This window comes from Oncorhynchus masou, chromosome 17 (genome assembly GCF_036934945.1).
Source record: "Oncorhynchus masou masou isolate Uvic2021 chromosome 17, UVic_Omas_1.1, whole genome shotgun sequence".
Lineage (NCBI taxonomy): Eukaryota > Metazoa > Chordata > Actinopteri > Salmoniformes > Salmonidae > Oncorhynchus > Oncorhynchus masou.
Window position 1 is genome coordinate 36,151,460 of NC_088228.1, and position 20,354 is coordinate 36,171,813.

Here is a 20,354-nt window from a genome sequence, read left to right on the forward strand (position 1 = left end):
GGCGAGACCAGTACACACTTGAAAACACTTCACACAACACAATGCAACATAATAACACTTATTAACACTAATGGCTATCAGAGTCCCTCAGATCTCCAGACACTAGCATCTGTTCTGGGACCAGGAACATAATGCTTTCTGAGGGGGTAACAGAGTACGTTTTCAACAGAGTGCGCGCGCGCACACACACACATAAAATCCTGGACTTCAACACATCTGACTGACGCACCTGTTTGTATTTAAGGCAGAGCTGGGCTGAGTCCAGGCTGGTTAGGTCTTCCTCTTCCTCCTCTGTAAGGAGATCTTCCTCTCCCTCTTCCTCATCCACTGTGCTCAGCCCCAGAGCGCCATCATCACCTCCATTTAGCAACTGAGATGCATAAAATGCCCACACACAGGTACAACCAATAAGGAATGCTTATGTACAGGGCCTTCAGAAAGTGTTCACACCCCTGGACTTCTTACACATGTTGTTGTGTTACAGACTGAATTTAATTGAGATGTCGTGTCACTGGCCTTCACAAAATACCCCATAATGTCAAAGTGGAATTATGTTTATTTTTTATTTTTTTTATGTAATTGCAAATGAAACTCTGAAATGTCATGAGTCAATGCAATCAATCCATGTAATTAATCCCTTTGTTATGGCAAGCCTAAATAAGGATAGGAGTAAAAATGTACTTAAGTCACATAAGTTGCATGGACTCAGTGTGTGCAATAATACTGTTTAACAATTTTCCAATGACTACCTCATCTCTGTACCCCACACAATTATCTGTAATGTCCCTCAGTCGAGCAGTGAATTTCAATCACATTCAACCAAAGTCCAGCGAGGTTTTCCAATGCCTCACAAAGAAAGGTACCTATTGGTATATATATATATATATATATTTTTTTTTACCTATATCCCTTTAAGCATGGTGAAGTTATTAATTACACTTTGGCTGGTGTATCAATACATCCAGTCACTATAAAGATACAGGCGGCCATCCTAACTCAGCTGCCAGAGAGGAAGGAAACCACTCAGGGATTTCACCCTTGAGGCCAACGGTGACTTTAAAACAGTTACAGAGTTTAATGGCTGTGATAGGAGAAAATGGAGGATGGATCAACAGCATTGTAAACTACTAAAGAATACTAAGCTAAATGACAGAATGAAAAGAAGGATGCCTGTACAGATTTTTTCTTCCAAAAAATGCATCCGGTTTTTAATAAGGCACTAAAGAAAAAAACTGTACAAAATACAAAGCGTTATGTTTGGGGCAATTCCAACACGTCACTGAATACCACTCTTCATATTTCCAAGCATGGTGGTGGCTGCATCATGTTCTGGGTATGCTTGTCATCGGCAAGGACTAGCAAGTTTTGTTGGATAAAAATAAACAGAATAGAGCCAAGCACAGGCAAAATCATAAAAGAAAACCTGGTTCAGTCTGCTTTCCAACAGACACTGGGAGACAAATCCATCTTTCAGCAGGACAATAACCCAAATATACACTGGAGTTGTTTACCAATGTTCTTGAGTGGCCTAGTTAAAGTTGACTTAAAATGTCTGTCTAGCAAAACAGTTGAAAATTTCTGTCTAGTAATGATCAATAACAAACTTGACAGAGCTTGAAGAATTTAAGAAATGTGCAAATATTGTACAACCCAGGTGTGTTAAGCTCTTAGAGACTTATCCGGAAAGATTCACAGCTGTAATCGCTGCCAAAGTTGATTCTAACATGTATCGACATAGGGGGTTGGATACTTATCTAATCAAGATGTACACTACATGGCCAAAAGAAAGTGGACACTTGCACATCAAAAATCTAATTCCAAAATCATGGGCATTAATATAGAGTTGGTCCCCCGTTGCTGTTACAACAGCCTCCACTCTTCTGGGTAGGCTTTCCACAAGAGCATTAGTGAGGTTCGGGCACTGATATTGGGCGATTAAGCCTGGCTCAATGGGGTTGAGCTCAGGGCTCTGTGCAGGCCAGTCAAGAATCTTCCACACCAATTGACAAACCATTTCTATATGGACCTCACTTTGTGCATGGGGGCATTGTCATGCTGAAACAGGAAAGGGCCTTCCCCAAACTGTTGCCACAAAGTTGGAAGCACAGAATCGTCTAGAATGTCAATGTATGCTGTAGTGTTAAGATGGCCCTTCACTGGAACTTAGGGGCCTAGCCCAAACCCTGAAACTTGACAAAATGACTTGTTGGAAAGGTGGCATCCTATGATGGTGCCACATTGAAAGTCACCAAGCTGTTCAGTAAGGCTATTCTACAACCAATGTTTGTCTATGGAGATTGCTTGGCTGTGTGCTCGATTTTATACACCTATCAGCAACGGGTGTGGCTGAGATAGCCGAACCCACTAATTTGATGGGGTGTCCAAATACTTTTGTATATATAGTGTATTAGTGTTTTGTGTAGATCATGGACAAAAAAAAAATTACCCATTTGAATCCCACTTTGTAACAACAAAATGTAGGTGGTCTCTTGACTGTAAAATTAAAGGTGGTGTGTCCTGATACAGTTTCTGTAGGCTCTGTCCTGCTCCATGTACACAGTCTCACACCACTGTAGGTGGTCTCTTGTCCTGCTCCATGTATACAGTCTCACACCTACCTCCACTGTAGGTGGTCTCTTGTCCTGCTCCATGTATACACAGTCTCACACCACTGTAGGTGGTCTCTTGTCCTGCTCCATGTATACAGTCTCACACCTACCTCCACTGTAGGTGGTCTCTTGTCCTGCTCCATGTATACACAGTCTCACACCACTGTAGGTGGTCTCTTGTCCTGCTCCATGTATACAGTCTCACACCTACCTCCACTGTAGGTGGTCTCTTGTCCTGCTCCATGTATACAGTCTCACACCACTGTAGGTGGTCTCTTGTCCTGCTCCATGTATACAGTCTCACACCTACCTCCACTGTAGGTGGTCTCTTGTCCTGCTCCATGTATACACAGTCTCACACCACTGTAGGTGGTCTCTTGTCCTGCTCCATGTATACAGTCTCACACCTACCTCCACTGTAGGTGGTCTCTTGTCCTGCTCCATGTATACACAGTCTCACACCACTGTAGGTGGTCTCTTGTCCTGCTCCATGTATACAGTCTCACACCTACCTCCACTGTAGGTGGTCTCTTGTCCTGCTCCATGTATACAGTCTCACACCACTGTAGGTGGTCTCTTGTCCTGCTCCATGTATACAGTCTCACACCTACCTCCACTGTAGGTGGTCTCTTGTCCTGCTCCATGTATACACAGTCTCACTCCACTGTAGGTGGTCTCTTGTCCTGCTCCATGTATACAGTCTCACACCTACCTCCACTGTAGGTGGTCTCTTGTCCTGCTCCATGTATACACAGTCTCACACCTACCTCCACTGTAGGTGGTCTCTTGTCCTGCTCCATGTATACAGTCTCTCACCTACCTCCACTGTAGGTGGTCTCTTGTCCTGCTCCATGTATACATAGTCTCACACCACTGTAGGTGGTCTCTTGTCCTGCTCCATGTATACACAGTCTCACACCACTGTAGGTGGTCTCTTGTCCTGCTCCATGTATACACAGTCTCACACCACTGTAGGTGGTCTCTTGTCCTGCTCCATGTATACACAGTCTCACACCACTGTAGGTGGTCTCTTGTCCTGCTCCATGTATACAGTCTCACACCACTGTAGGTGGTCTCTTGTCCTGCTCCATGTATACACAGTCTCACACCACTGTAGGTGGTCTCTTGTCCTGCTCCATGTATACAGTCTCACACCTACCTCCACTGTAGGTGGTCTCTTGTCCTGCTCCATGTATACACAGTCTCCTGCTCCATGTATACACCACTGTAGGTGGTCTCTTGTCCTGCTCCATGTATACAGTCTCACACCTACCTCCACTGTAGGTGGTCTCTTGTCCTGCTCCATGTATACACAGTCTCACACCACTGTAGGTGGTCTCTTGTCCTGCTCCATGTATACAGTCTCACACCTAGGTGGTCTCTTGTCCTGCTCCATGTATACTCCACTGTAGGTGGTCTCTTGTCCTGCTCCATGTATACAGTCTCACACCACTGTAGGTGGTCTCTTGTCCTGCTCCATGTATACAGTCTCACACCTACCTCCACTGTAGGTGGTCTCTTGTCCTGCTCCAGACTCTGAGTGATCAGACGAGCCACCTCACTCTCCTCCCCCTGCTTCTCCCGGCCTATCAAAAACCTGCAGTGAGAAACAATGACAAATCCTCAGCCTGTGTTAAGTGGTACAACAAATTGGCATAGAGAACATGTGTATATTTGTATATATATATACACCTGACAGTGCCAATGGTTTTCTTCAGCATAGTGGCAGCAAACAGCTGTGTGACTCCGACCAGACTGACCCCATCCACCTCCACTATCTGGTCATTCACCTGGACACTGACACACACAGATCTAGGATCAGCTTACAGTATTACACTCGCATCTTACCATTAGAAAGGCATCATTAACCTTAGATCAGATTCTCACCGTCCATCCTGTTGTGTAGCTCCGTTCTCTGTGATGGTCTTAACGAAGATGCCCAACTTCTCCAGACCCTGGTCAGCCCCTACCCCCATCCCTATTATACTGATACCCAGACCCTCATCTCCTACAGACAGGGGAGTTCGACAAAAAAGAGTAGGTGTAAAAACAAAAGGAGAGAGAGAGAGAGATGGGCTGATAAAGGGTGTGAGAGGGAAGGAGAGAGGAATATAAAAAGGAATGGAAGAGGTAAAGGATAGAGGGAGAGAGATAGCAGAGGAGAGAGGGGACCAACCCTTCTCTATCTGGACAGGGAAGAGGTCCATCTTGTCCACTCTCTTCTCCAGTTCATACTCAGCAGAGGCAGACACAGGGTCAACGTCATCGTTACGCCTGTCATAGTCCGCATTAGAGTAGGTAAGGAACACCTGAGAGTACACACACACACAATTACATCTTTCATAGTCAAGTTTAGTGTGTGTGTGTATGCCAGTCTTTGGTTTTCTGGGTCCCCCAGATTGTCTACCCGCTCTCTGCCAGCTGGACTTATTGATACCACACCATAGTGTTTATGTTGTCAGATTCTCCAATATGACTGGGGTGTGAGATGGAAGCACAAGCTGTAGCAGACGCTGAGTCTTAAGCTTTACACACACACACACACACACAATGCTGAGTCATTGCAAATCCATGTACCGCAGTTCAATCTCAGAGGCAGGGAACGTCTTAGACAAAATGGTCCTCAAAACAGTTAAGAGACTTCATTTGCCAGTAATTAAATCCTAAATGCACACTGACCTGGTGAAATGTGTGCCAACAGTGGCATACTCAGTAAGGCTCTCGGAAGACTTGGCAGTTACAGGGGCTGAGATGTCTGGGAGATTTTAGATCCCGACTGGAATCCCTCACATTGAAAAGACTCATGTGGAGTCACATACAGTAGGGTAGTTGGATGTTCTATACTGTATTCGAGTCATGGCTCATACTATACAACTACTGCTGGACACACCTTTTCTATTCATATACTGTTCATACACACCATTGTTATATACAGTACCAGTCAAAAGTTTGGACACACCTACTCATTCAAGGGTTCTTCTTTATTATTTGTTTTACTATTTTCCTCATTGTGGAACAATAGTGAAGACATCAAACCTATGAAATAACACATATGGAATCATGTAGTAACCAAAGAAAGTTCAATCAAAATATATTTTAAAATGTATGCACCCTTTGCACTCTCTTGGTAATCTCTTGCTACAAGCTTGGCACACCTGTATTTTCTCCCATTCATATCTGCAGATCCTCTCAACGGGTTGGATGGGGAGCGTCACTGCACAGCTAGTTTCAGGTCATTCTAGAGATGTTCGATAGTGGTTAAGTCCGGGCTCTGACTGGGTCACTGAAGGACATTCAGAGACTTGTCCCAAGCCACTCCTAGGTTGTCTTGGCTGTACGGTTCAAATTATTCTCCGTCTATTCATAAACCCTTCAGCGATTCTACCCATGCTTTTCATTTTACCACAACTAAGGGATTGAGCCATACGTACTCTCTGAATCAAAATCTGGTACCCCTTTATCAAACCCAATTGGGTAAGTGAGTTTTTGTGGTGTTCTTCTAACAATGCGATTGGGTGTGGCGTGGGTGGGGGTTTACCTTGATTGGTGCTGTAGAGAATTTGACCTTCCTTGTCTTAGCAGAATCCTCATTATCCTCAAGAGAAAGACCGGGAATCTCATCATATTCAGTAGAGAGCTGCTCCTCTGGATCTGGGGTTAGACATCTTGCGGAGTCCCGTTCCCTGTCTTTCGCGAAGGCCTCATTCTCAATGATGATGGCAGATCCATTCTCCTCCTCTCCTCTCTCAGTGCACCCGCTCCCTTCATCCTCATCCTTCACCTCCACTCTCCATCTGCACTTCCTCTCCTCTTCCTCTCTCACTTCCTCCTTTACCCTGAAGTCTATCCCTCTATCCACTCTTGCCTCCAATCCGGCCTCCTCGTTCCCTTCCTCCTCTCTGCTCTCATCACACATGCTTCCTCTCGCCTCAACTTTCTCCTGCTCTCCTGGCTCATCTCTTTCTTCCGTCCCTACCTTCTCGTTCTCCATCTCACTCTTTCCTGTCATCCCCTCTTCTTTAAACTGTCTGCTTTCCTCCGCCATCTGCCCCTCGCTCCATTCTATCTTCTGCTGGTACATGTCTCTCCCCGATTCCTTCTCTCTCACCTCAGAACTGTCATGGAATCCCTCCACACATTCTCTCAACAAGGGTTCAACCATTCTGATTTCTACTGGAGCTTCAACCGTTCTCTGTTCCACCATTTTAGGTTGCACTGTCGGTTCAACCATTCTCTGTTCTACCATTCTAGGCTCCACTCTGGATTCTTCAAACACATTATCTACCAGGTTAAACACATTATCCACCAGGTTATTCACATTGCTCTCCTCCCGCTTGCTTTCCTCTTTCTTTGTGGTCTCCTCTTCTTCCTTTAAGGTGTCCTCATCCTCCTCTCCCTCGTTCCCTTCGCTCTCAGACGACTCGTTCTTCACCTCAACTAGCTCCGCCCTCACAGTCGTAGCCCCTGACTCCTCTGTGGGGGTCAAAGGGTCACCAGGGGTCATGTAAAGCTCACTAGGGTCATTCCCCTCAGACAAAGTCCTGTTGTCAGCATTAGGACTACTATGGCCATAGAAGTCGGTCTGGTCAGAACAGGGGGAGACTGGGATGAGAGGACTAGGAGAGTCATAAGAATGGGATGGAGGCTGAGAGTGGGGGGTGCTGGGTGCTGGGCTAGGTGGGTTGAATACATGGGAGCACACAGAGTCCTCACACACACTCCCATCTAACACACTTCCACGACACACACTGCTGCTGTCTGAGGGGTCAGCCGTAGGACTTGGGCCATCAGGGGAAAAAGTCTCACTGGAGTGACCATTAACTGGGTGAATGTGTGTAGACAAGCTGGTGTCCAGTGATGAAGTGTGTGTGTGGAGTTCTACGTCGGATAGAGAAATGTGTGTGTGTACGTTGATGGGTTTTCTGTCCTCCCTCTCTTTCCTCCTCTCCCCCTCTCCTTCGCTTTCTGACGTGGATGTCAGCTCATCTCGTTCTGACCTGCTCCTTGCTCTCCCCATGCCCCCGTCCTCCCCCCTCCCATCCACAGACCCCCTGCTATCTCTGTCAGGGCTGACCTTTAAACTTTGACTCCCGCTGACCGTCTCAAACAGCTTCCGGGTCACAGAGAACTTTTGAGCTAGAGCCGCTCTGTCTATCTCCTCGGCCTTGGACGGTTTATCTAGCATAGATGATTCTACACTGGACATGCTGGTCACACTGCTCCGGACAGAGCTGTAGCTGGGAGGGCATTTGGGTAGGGCCTGAGACAAGGGGTGGATGAGGTGCTGTTGGCTGTCCATCTGGAGGAAGATGTTGTCTCTGATCTTGGTCCCTCTAGGACTGAGGGTCCTACCCCTAGAACACTCACCAGGGCCACTGGCACTGCTGGTCCTGGTGTGAGGGACTGCCATGGGGCCAGGTGAAGGGATAGAGAGGCCCAGGGAAGTAGGTCTCGGCCTGGTCACAGTGTCCAAGGAGTATTTGATGGAGTGGAGGTCAGACTTGTAGGCGTTCCTGTGGGGGGAGGCGCTCCGGCCTTTATTGTTCGTCCGCATCATCTGGGGCTGGAGGCTGGTGGAGCGGTATGAAGCTCAATGAAGGAGTCAAGTTTGCATGTCTCCCTTATTCGATAGGGTTAGAAGGTACCGCTCTGTTTCCAAACAAGTTAAGCTTTAGGACTCCGTCCACTGTCTACAGAAAAACACACTAGGAGAGAGACATGAGTCAGTTAACAACAGAGGAAATTACAATCATGGAATGGCAGTGGTGCTTCTATATTTCATATCAATTTTTTATTTAAATGTTTGTTTTTCATAGTCTACTTCCAACTAGGCCTACCAACAAATAATATTGTTCACCAGACACTTCTGCCCATGCGCAATTAGCCTAAGGAAGAGGTTAACTACTTACTAGCAATCATAACAAAACATGTAAAACAAAGTAATAAAACGATAATTAGCCTACAGTCGGGTACTGTTCGTTAACTTCAATCTTATAACCCGAAAATAATATGGTCCTATTGGTTCTTACCCGTTTGCAAAGCTGAAATACAACAACAACGCATTCAAAAGCAGGTCAATTTGATTCACATCGCTATTCAAGTTGAACAGCACTTATATGAACCAGTATTATCCCTGCGTCCATGGCTTTACAAACGCCGATTGAATTGTCCAGGGTTCATTGTCGAAATGCCAGACTTTGCAAATCCCCACACCTTGCGCCGACAACGCGCGCGCCCTTTACTTACCACCTGGCGCGCTGCCAGAGACCATCAAGCGAAAGTGCGCGTGCACGAAAGACTGCTCTCATATCATGTTCAGGTTGCTAGATTTCTCTGCCTCTCCAGTCCTGTCTCCATCCCATAGAAACGTCTTTGAGAAGGATTTTGCCTGGCATAAGCCTGTGATCTCAGTATGCTAACAGAGGACAGATGGCGGCTCATGTCACTAACTACTGAAAGTGGATTATCGCACTGTAATCCTGTGTAAACTACCTCAGTGTGAACACTGACAATCATAGAGAGAGAGAGAGAGAGAGAGAGAGAGAAAGAGAGGGTGGGTGATGATGATGAATGTAACCCACACTAGGGAGATAGTCTCTTGGGTTTAATGATAGGCCTAATAATTATTTGATTATGCTAATAATGAACCATAGCAGCCCAAATGAGGAGCCCTTCTGATGACTGGTAGTATACCACAGTGGCCTGTATAGGGTATTCAGTCTAAGCATGCATCAGCATGCAGTTTGGTTGGTTGATACCCACAACAGAGTAACTGGCTGTCCAGACTCTTAGCCATGTTGTTAGCGGCAGAGGTGACTTAAGGGGATATGAACTGAACAACGCGATATATAATGTGCTGGTCCCACTAACTAGACAAAGAGAGGCACCCTGGCTGATTGCTTTGCTGCTGAGCACATGGAGAATTCAAGTGGAGACAGCTATTAGCCTATCAATCAAACTATTAGTCAATCAATAAATCAATTCCCGTCGGGCTGCATATTAATTCCCCAAGTGTTATCCACTTCCACGTTGAAACGTACTGTACAGCAAAGTATATTCACCATTCACAAAAGGAGCTTAAAATGGAGCAGCTTACCTGTAGCCAACCAGCCCTGCCTCTCCTCCTGGCTGGCAGAGAAGAGTGGAACAGAGCAGACTGGGCTATAGAGTATTGGGGCTATGGTGAGTTGTGACCTGGATATGGACCATTCTCCCAGGTGGCACTGGGACCTAGATGATATAAATATCGCCCAATCATACAACTACTGTACAGCGGGGGGGGGGGATAATGGGGGGAGAAGGATAGAGGAAGAGGAGTGAGAGAGAACTGACTTTGCTGGTAAGATCTTTGAGAAAAAATGTACTTCCCACAACTGTGATATGTGGTTGTCTCACTTAGCTATCTGAAGATGAATGTAAGTCCCTCTGGATAAGAAAGTTTGCTAAATGACTCAAATGTAAATGTAATGAGGGAGAGGAATAGAAGTGAGAGAGTGTGAGGTGGAGGAGAGGAGTGAGAGTGTGAGGTGGGGGAGAGGAGTGAGAGAGAGGGAGGTGGAGGAGAGGAGTGAGAGAGAGGGAGGTGGAGGAGAGGAGTGAGAGAGAGGGAGGTGGAGGAGAGGAGTGAGAGAGAGGGAGGTGGAGGAGAGGAGTGAGAGAGAGGGAGGTGGAGGAGAGGAGTGAGAGAGAGGGAGGTGGAGGTGGAGAGAGGGGAGGTGGAGGAGAGGAGTGAGAGAGAGGGAGGTGGAGGAGAGGAGAGGAGGTGGAGGAGAGGAGTGAGAGGAGGGGGTGGAGGAGAGGAGTGAGAGAAAGGGAGGTGGAGGAGAGGATTGAGAGAGAGGGAGGTGGAGGAGAGGATTGAGAGAGAGGGAGGTGGAGGAGAGGATTGAGAGAGAGGGAGGTGGAGGAGAGGATTGAGAGAGAGGGAGGTGGAGGAGAGGAGTGAGAGAAAGGGAGGTGGAGGAGAGGAGTGAGAGAGAGGGAGGTGGAGGAGAGGAGTGAGGGAGGTGGAGGAGAGGCGTGAGAGAAAGGGAGGTGGAGGAGAGGAGTGAGAGAGAGGGAGGTGGAGGAGACTAAGGAGGAGAAAGAAAGACTCAAAATGAGGGATAGAGGAGCATTGTTCTCCACAATCCCATTCAGACTGCCATTGAGAGATATAGGATGGGAAGATACAGTGAAATGAAGACGATTCGTATTGGTTCATGACCTTCTGCAAATCTGCCCCCAGTTTGCTTCCTTCTGCCATGACTGTTTCCAGGCCAACTTTGACCTCAGACAAACCAGGAGGGGAAGCCAACAATAATAACAGCAGTGTGTGTGCGTGTCAGCTGTGAGGCTGAGTTTTGGCAGGCAATTGTGACCCAGATGGATATCAATAGATGGCCATATTGAGAGTTTATCACATCCACCAGGGGTCACACAGCTGAGATTATTTTATCAGCAGAACATTCAAAAACACTATTTATTATGGCTTATTATGGCAAACACACAATCCCTTATCATTGCTGGGGTCTATGGCTCTGAGACACGTACAGCAACATTGCCATCTCCTGTTCAGAAGTGCACCTGCTTTAACATTTAAAAAAAGGGTTCCAAAAGGGTTCTTCAGCTGTCCCCATGGAAGAACCCTTTGAAGAACCTTCTGTAGAAAGGGTTATGAATGGAACCCAAAAGGGTTCCACCTGGCTGGAACCCGAGAGGGTCATCTGAAAAACCCTTTCGATTCTAGACAGAACCTTTTTCTAAGAGTGTAGGCACTCCTAGATCTGAAATGATTGCATACCTAAAGGTGTAAATACAAAGGGTACAATTCCACCCAGCCTATCAGAAGGCAAGGTGAAGTAATTTAACATATTGCTTAAATATCTTGTGTTTATTGGGTAGGGGTTGGGATACAACATTCCTCTCTCTCTCATCTAGTCTGTCTGTCACATACACATGTGACATATGCAGTTCACACAGTCCCCCTCTCTGCCACATTAATGTCCTGCAGCCTTGGCTTCCTGTGATGTTGAAGAGGACACATTAATTACACTGGGTTAAACCTCTTCTTCAGACAGCTGGCACTCTAACCACACACACTTCTTACTCAACAGGTACCCTACGGGGATTCTAACACCTCTCACTAGTATGGGAATCCCAGCTAACATAGTCTGTTCATGTGTGTGTTTTCCCCCCATCCCTGCACACAGCAGCACTTCCCTTGTCGCCCACCTCTCTTCATCTTTCATAAGTGGACATCAACAACCCCTCTCTCTCCTTCCCCTCCCTCCTGGAGACTGCACTGCAGGCCAGTGGAGAGCTCTCCCTCCCATCCCTCTCATCTCCTTTTACCCCACTTCCCACCCTTTTCTCTCCATCTCCATTACCACCCTGTCTCTCTCCCTCGCTGTTTCTCTCCTCACTCTTTATCCCTGTCTTTCTAGTTCTGTTACAAGGAAGTAAAATTTATGCCTGAAATGACGTAACTACTGGGCCAATAAAGGTATTTTTAAATGTAAAAAATCTCTCACTCTGCACGTGCCTGTAGGGAGTATCTTTTAGCGCTTGCTGAAGCTCAAACACTTCCTGTCCCTGTCCCCCTCCCTCCCTCCTGCTGCAGTGGCACCAGTTGTCGTGGTGACAGCCTATCACAGCTGTATCTCTCCTGTTCTACTGAACTCCGAGAAGCTTGACACAAAATAGAATGAAGGTTAATTGTTCATTTGGATCCCCATAAGCTTTTGTAGAAGCAGCAGCTGCTCTTCCACAAAACATTACAAGTAACAAACACTGATAGACAAGGACAGTCACATAAATGTTAAATCCAATGATGTACAAACAATAAAACAAAATACAAACAACACAACAACAAAATGATGCATGTGTGTGTTAGAGTGTGCCTGTGTGTGTGCTTGTGTAGAATTTGATTTTAATTTCTGTTCATTCTCTTTCTATATCTCTGTGTTCCATTCATTATTTCTCCAAATTCTTTATTTAATAGTGTTCTGTGTGCAATATCTTGAAAAGTATACTGTTCATAAAAACATATTGTCTGTTCCACTTCACTTGTCATTCTATCTGCTGATTATGCTGTTGAGTGATTGATTCTTGACCACTAAATAAAGCCCCTCGAATTGAATTGAGAGGGCAGAATGCCTTGGTTTCTTGAGAGCACGGGTTGGGTACACTCTTAGAAAACAGGGTACATTTGGGTTCTTCAGTCAAAATGTCAAAACCTTTTCCAGAAAATGTTAAAATCCTCTAGAGATAGAACCTCAGAGTTCTAGCTATAATTCAAAAAACAACTGCCATGTTTATCAAGCATGATGACGACTCAACAAAACAGTTGCAAATAAGCACACAATCTGAAGCCATAATCACATGACAAACTATAAGCTAGATAAATACAGTTGGTTGTACTTCATAGGCTACCATTTGTTAGCTAGCGAGGAAAAAGCCACCTTTTACAAGCTAGGCAACTGGTCTTACAAATAAATATTAATTTGAATGATTGAATATGCCAAATAGAGCTACAGTCGCAGGCTGACGTTCACAACTCATTGTATCTTTTTTATTTCAGTGGGGTGTCAGAGGCAGAGGATCCCTCTTTCTGCTGGTGCTTATAACAACAATGGTTCTCAACTGGTTTTGTCTCGGGACCCAAATTGAACCAGATTGTCTCGGTAGGCCTATACATGTGATTTAGTCTTCATTCTTGCAGATATAAGGTTGACTCATGTTTTGGCTCCTGTTTTTTCCTCTCAGAAACCAGCCAGACAATATCCCATACAATAACAGTAGGCCAGCTGTTCCATGAAGAAGGCATAAACCCTCTGAAGGTTGGCACCAAGATTGATGTGGGCTGTACCTAAACTGTTTGGGTTTGAGTCTGCATGACTGTAAGAACAATACGATCTCAAAACTATGTTGGTATTCTTTTGTGTATTATATTATCTTCTTAGCTAGTACTATTACTATTACTATTTTATAGTAGTAGGCTAGCCTAGCCATAATTCAGAAATATATGGAACACATTTGGTTCAGTAGGTGAAGAAGAACCCTTTGGGATTCTATTTGGTTCAGTGAAGAAGACTCACTAGGGTTCTGGTCAAATGGTTCTAATATATAACTTTTAGGGCTGCCATATATACATCAAATTCATAGGACCCTTTTTCGGTTCTACTCCTAACCTTTTTTTCTAAAAGGCTAGGGGCATGTTGTCGAACCTCAATCTAGGAGAGGAGAGCCAGTGCGCGAGCGCGAGCTCAGTTTATTAACCGCGCCGCACCGACAACCACGCTGAAGCCGCCCTCCTGTAGCATCTCCCGGTTTCTCAATCACACCCCAGTTCTCGGGAAAGATGGTCGCGGTGGAAACATCCCCCAACTCGTCTCCTTCGGCTGAATGGGTCGGATGTCTGGATAAAAGGTGCGTAGAAAACATCCCATCCCCTCGGTCATGGCATCCTCGTGGCAGTCTAAACGCCTGGAAAAACACCCCCAACGAATTCGTGTTCGATTCATTCATCAGCGTCAACGTGACAAATCATAATCGGCCATCTCTGCATGCGTGAATGAGTGAGAGATGTGTTATTGCGTTTCAGACGTCATTGACATCTTCATCTATTCGGTCGTGTTACAAATCAAAGCCAATTTCTAGGTTACTATTCGTTGTGGCTTTAACGTTACCCTTGTGTGTTTGTCCATTTTGGTAGTCGTCGACAAAGGCGGTGTAGGTTGATGGTCTTCTGGTTCACTGGTTTATCCTCTTCACCACCGCAACGTTGTCACATTTTATTGCCAACGCTGCCTACACGCATAAGTCAGGTTATGCATTATATTTAGACAGAACTTCACAGTAGCATGTGCAGATTTTATTAGCCTAGTGTATAGGCTTGGTTTATTTCGGGCTTGAAGCAAGCACGAGCCAGTCCAGTCTCCTCTTTGAAGAGTCATTTGTCAGCCAGCTGCCTATGTGGACTGTCTGCTGCCAGCCATTCAACACACACACCAAAGGAGGTGGGTGGCACCGTAATTGGGGAGGACGGCTCATAGTAATGACTGGAATGAATGTAATGGTAATCACTCATCAAACACACAAATGGTATTTGTATTATTTTCCGGAGAATGCACTGACCCTCTAGTTGGTTATCTCTTTTATACCGTGGCTATAATTGAACACATTTACTGCTAAAAATGTGTTCAACATCCACTGAAGTAGCTAGCAAGTTTTAGCTAGCAAGTTTACTACACTGAACAAAAATAAACGCAACATGTAAATTGATGGCCCCATTGTTTCATGAGCTGAAATAAAATATACCAGAAATGTTCCATTCGCACAAAAAGCTAATCAATCAAATTATAAGCACAAATTTGTTTACATCCCTGTTCTCCTTTGCTAAGATAATTCATCCACCTGACAGGTGTGGCATATCAAGACGCTGATTAAACTGTATGATCATTACACAGGTACACCTTGTGCTCTGGACAATAAAAATACACTCTAAACGGTGCAGTTTTGTCACACAACACAATGCCACAGATATTTTTAGTTTTGAGGGAGCGTGCAATTGGCATGCTGACTGCAGGAATGTCCATCAGAGCTGTTGCCAGATAATTGAATGTTAATTTCTCTACCATAATCCACCTTCAATTAAATTATAGAGAATTTGACAGTATGTCCAACTGGCCTCACAACCGCAGACCATGTGTCAACCACGCCAGCCCAGGACCTCCACATCCGGCTTCTTCACCTGTGGGATTGTCTGAGTCCAGCCACCCGGACAGCTGATGAAACTGGGTTTGCACAACTGAAGAATTTCTACACAAATGGTCAGAAACCATCTCAGGGAAGCTCCTCTGCGTGCTCGTCGCCCTCATCAGGGTCTTGACCCGACTACAGTTCAGCGTCGTAAACGACTTCAGTGGGAAGACTCTCCCCTTCGATGGCCACTGGGCATTGCAGACAGTGTTTATGGCGTTGTGTGGGTGAGCGGTTTGCTGATGTCAACGTTGTGAACAGAGTCCCATGTGGTGGCGGTGGGGTTATGGTGTGGGCAGGCAAGAGCTTGAGACAACGAACACAATTGCATTTTATCGATGGCAATTTGAATGCTTAGAGATACCATGAGATCCTTATTAAGCCCATTGTCATGCCATTCATCCGCCACCATCACCTCATGTTTTAGCGTTTTAGCATAGTGCCTAAGAACAGCCCTTAGCCGTGGTATATTGGCCATTTACCACACCCCCCTCGTGCCTTATTGCTTAATTATAACACTCACAGCTTTCCAAGAAAACAAACAGACGTTTAGTGTCTTTACATATATTTTACAGGCTATTTATACAGAAAAAGGGTATAAAACCTCTGTAAACTATTTACAATTATGACAATAATTTATGTTGACAAAATATTGTCAACATAATTTCTGAAATATCACATCTTATTTTCCTTTAAGTAAAATTAGGAAATGGAATTTAACCCCTTAAAATAAAAATAAATGAGGAAATGCAATCACCTACGCCTTTACTGCCATTCATTGTAATTAGACTTGTTGGGATTACTCCCTGACTACAATGGCTGCCATTTTCACACCATTCTGGCACTTTGAGGGTATACAGTGCCCTCGGAAAGTATTCAGACCCTTTGACTTTTTCCTCATTTTGTTACATTACAGCCGTATTCTAAAATGGATTAAATCGTTTCCCCCCCTCAATCTACACACAATACCCCATAATGACAAAGCAAAAAAAAAATCTGCAAAAAAAAAAATCAGATTTACATAACTATTCAGACCCTTTCTTCAGCAAACCTCTCAATCCTCTGTCAGGTTGGATGGGGAGTGTTGCTGCAGAGCTATTGTCCTGAAGCCACACTTGCGTTGTCTGGGCTGGGTGCTGAGAGCTGTTGTCCTGTTGGACATTGAACCCAGTCTGAGGTCCTGAGTGCTCTGGAGCAGGTTTTCATCAAGGATCTCTTTGTGCTTTGCGCCGTTCGTCTTTGCCTCGATCCTGACAAGTCTCCCAGTCCCTGCCGCTGAAAAACATCTCCATAGCATGATGCTGTCACAAACCATGCTAGTTTCCTCCAGACGTGACGCTTGGCTATCAGGTCAAAATGTTTCATCTTGGTTTCATCAGTCCATAGAATCTTTTCTTCTCATGGTCTGAAAGTCTTGAGGTGCCTTTTGGCAAACTCCAAGCAGACTGTCATGTGCCTTTTACTGAGGAGTGGTTTCCATCTGGCCACGCTACCATAAAGGCCTGATTGGTGGAGTGCCACAGAGATAGTTGTCCTTCTGGAAGGTTCTCCCATTTCCAGAGGAACTCTAGAGCTCTGCCTGAGTGACTATTGGGTTCTTGGTCTCCTCCCTGACCAAGGCCCTTCTCCCCCGATTGCTCAGTTTGGCCAGGCGGCCAGCTATAGGAAGTCTTGTTGGTTCCAAACTTCTTCCGTTTAAGAAGATCCACTGTGTTCTTGGGGATCTTCAATTCTGCAGAAATCTTTTGGTACCCTTCCCCAGATCTGTGCCTCGACACAATCCTGTCTCGGAGCTCTACGGACAATTACTTCGACCTCATGGCTTGGTTTTTGTATAGACAGGTGTGTGCCTTTCCAAATCATGTCCAATCAAGTGAATTTACCACAGGCGGACTCCAATCAAGTTGTAGAAACATCTCAAGGATGATCAATGGAAACAGGATGCACCTGAGCTCAATTTCGAGTCTCATAGCAAAGGGTCTGAATACTTATGTAAATAGGGTGTTTCTGTTTTAATATTTTTTTGAAATGTGCAAAAAAAATGAAAACCCTGTTTCTGCTTTGTCATTATGGAGTATTGCATGTAGATTTCGGAGTATTTAAAAAAAAAAAAAAAAAAAAAAAAAAAAAAAAAACGTTTTAGAATAAGGCTGTAACGTAACAAAATGTGGAAAAAGTCAAGGCACTGTATAATAGGATCTCTGGTCAGAGTATAGAATACTGTACTATCCATTAGGAAAGCTGGGGAGTGTTTTGATGTTGATGTTTGATGTTTTAAATTCCATCTGTATGGATGGAGGATAAAATAAAGAACCCATTTCATCTGTGCTGTGCTCGTGCACATCGCAACATTCCATTCCTATATCCATCCTCATTATAATGACACATCCACAGGTAACCATTGGCAACTTGAGCTCATTGCTCTCTCTTTCTCGCTCTCTCCGTTCTGTGTGATGCAGTGAGAAAAAGAGATGTTTCTAATGGGCATCATGAGCCGTCCTCCTAAGAGTAAAGTGCCATCCTTTCCTTGGAATGCTGACAGGGGATTTGGTCAGTGTAGCTGAAGGAAAGGAAGCCATGTTAGGAGGCTGAGATGCAGCCTATCTGCATCTCTCCTGGTGGTGGAGATAAGGTTACAGTGGACACGCAGGACGCGCAAACACATGCGCAGGCACACACAGTGTACAAATCTATAAGCCCAGGCAGCAATGCTAAATCAGCTGTTTGTTACCGACAGCTACTTTCAGTGTGTGCGTTAGTGGTGCGCTGGTCAGCTGTTTGTAACACCCACACTCTCCTGCAATTGCTAATAACCCATCCACAACCGCCCGACTATATCTGATCAAGTGAACATTTGATGCCTGCACCCAGCCCTAAACCGCTAATATAGAAAATGTGCTGTAGGCTGCAGTCAGAGAGGGCGGAAATGTTTTTTTGACGGGGTGCCAGCTTTGTTGTTGTTGCTTGATATAGATATTTATGCAGTGCATTCGAAAGTATTCAGACCCTTTCCCTTTTCCCACATTTTGATATATTACAGGCTTATTCTAAAATGGATTAAATGGCCAGAGCCTGGACTTGAACCCAATCGAACATCTCTGGAGAGACCTGAAAATAGCTGTGCAGCGATGTTCCCCATACAACCTGACAGAGCTTGAGAGAATCTGCAGAGAAGAATGGGAGAAACTCCCCAAATACAGGTGTGCCAAGCTTGCAGCGTGATACCCAAGAAGATTTGAGGCTGTAATCACTGCCAAATGTCCTTCAACAAAGTACTGGGTAAAGGGTCTGAGTACTTATGTAATTAAGGTTTCTGTTTTTTATTTTGAATACATTTGCAAACATTTCTAAAAACCTGTTTTTGCTTTGTCATTATGGGGTATTGTGTGTGTGTGTATATTGATGAGAACAAAAAAACATTTAATCCATTTTAGAATAAGGCTGTAACGTAACAAAATGTGGAAAAAGTCAAGGGGTCTGAATACTTTCTGAATGCACTGTAATAATTTCTGACATTTTGGTAGGCTAGTTGTTAGTCAACTTGTCTAATTAGGTAGGCCTACATGCAGCTTCTCTTCTTTCATTATATGTTGCCCTACAAGACTAAATAAACCCTTTCTCATCAGAATGTCATAAATCAATAGACTGAATGCTTCAGTCTAGTTGACAACGGTCAAGTTCTGTCATCTCCGCTTCTTTCGCGGTGCAAAGATATTTACTGTAGGGAGCGGGAATATAATGCAATAGGCCTAACTCAATCCCCCCAAAAAGGGAAATATTTTCAGTGCAAAATTTCCAAATAACATCAGTTTGACCAGTTGAGTTGTATGGAAATAGAAAGCTATGAAAATGACCTAACATGTTTTTAATAAGATTTCAGTTTGGCTTGGATCTAAACCAGGCCAGAACTTGTCCGTGTACACCAATTTGGGTTTCCAATCTCTCCAAAAGAATGTGGTGATCGATGGTATCAAAAGCTGCACTATAAGGTCTAGGAGCACGAGGACAGATGCAGAGCCTCGGTCTGATGCCATTAAAAGGTAATTTACCAAGTGCAGTCTCAGTGCTATGATGGGGTTTAAAACCAGACTGAATCATTTCGTATATTTTTGAGAGGAATCGAAGATTCGAATTAGGCCGATAGTTTTTAATATTTTCTGGGTCAAGGTTTGGCTTTTTCAAGAGAGGCTTTATTACTGCCACTTTTAGTGAGTTTGGTACACATCTTGTGGATAGAGAGCTGTTTGTTATGTTCAACATCACACATAACATACACATAACATAGCTGGCACTGCTATTAGCCTATCCTCTTTTTCCACTTCACCAAATTTTTCCAAAACATACATTTTCTGGCCCTCCCTTCTATTTATTTTAAACTCCGTTTTGCAGCTTTTCTCTTATTAAGTTAAAACACTCTACAATCTAAGCCGGGGGGTTCTACTAAGCTATGTGGAATTGTTTTAAGAAGGCCCTACCAAGGATCATTTAGCTATTTGATTTTTTAATTTTATGACCCCTTGAAGGATCAAAAAATATTTGATACATTTAATTTGGCCTTATTGCTATTAGCCTATACAAACGCTTTGAATAATCAATTTATTACATGTAACAGATGGTTCCCCCCAAAAATCGAAGGGAAGTTTGTTCTGAAGTGTCTGTCCTATATCTGAGAAATATATGAAAGATCAGGAAACATAAACTCAGCAAAAAAAATAAACGTCCTCTCACTGTCAACTGCGTTTTATTTTCAGCAAACCTAACATGTGTAAATATTTATATGAACATAGAAATATTCAACAACTGAGACATCAACTGAACAAGTTCCACAGACATGTGACTAACAGAAATGGAATAGTGTGTCCATGAACAAAAGCGGGGTCAAAATCAAATGTAACATTCAGTATCTGGTGTGGCCACCAGCTGCATTATGTGCTGCAGTGCATCTCCTCCTCATACACTACACCAGATTTGCCAGTTCTTGCTGTGAGATGTTACCCCACCCTT

General features: G+C 44.5%; 2 protein-coding genes across 2 annotated transcripts in view; one reads left to right on the forward strand and one right to left on the reverse strand.

The window, feature by feature from the left end:
* LOC135558954 (neurabin-1-like) overlaps window positions 1-9,734 on the reverse strand; it is a 15,325-nt gene extending 5,591 nt beyond the window's left edge. Inside the window, exons 1-7 of the mRNA XM_064993202.1 lie at window positions 9,706-9,734; window positions 6,148-8,314; window positions 4,786-4,918; window positions 4,497-4,617; window positions 4,302-4,406; window positions 4,110-4,206; window positions 230-370 (exon numbers count right to left, since the gene is read on the reverse strand). Coding sequence (XP_064849274.1) covers window positions 230-370; window positions 4,110-4,206; window positions 4,302-4,406; window positions 4,497-4,617; window positions 4,786-4,918; window positions 6,148-8,166 — 2,616 coding nt within the window. The 5' untranslated portion in view covers window positions 8,167-8,314; window positions 9,706-9,734. The remainder of the gene's footprint in view (window positions 1-229; window positions 371-4,109; window positions 4,207-4,301; window positions 4,407-4,496; window positions 4,618-4,785; window positions 4,919-6,147; window positions 8,315-9,705) is intronic.
* A 4,149-nt stretch (window positions 9,735-13,883) lies between these two features.
* The window catches only part of LOC135558952 (rap guanine nucleotide exchange factor 4-like), a 47,968-nt gene continuing 41,497 nt past the window's right edge, over window positions 13,884-20,354 (forward strand). Inside the window, exon 1 of the mRNA XM_064993199.1 lies at window positions 13,884-14,018. Coding sequence (XP_064849271.1) covers window positions 13,951-14,018 — 68 coding nt within the window. The 5' untranslated portion in view covers window positions 13,884-13,950. The remainder of the gene's footprint in view (window positions 14,019-20,354) is intronic.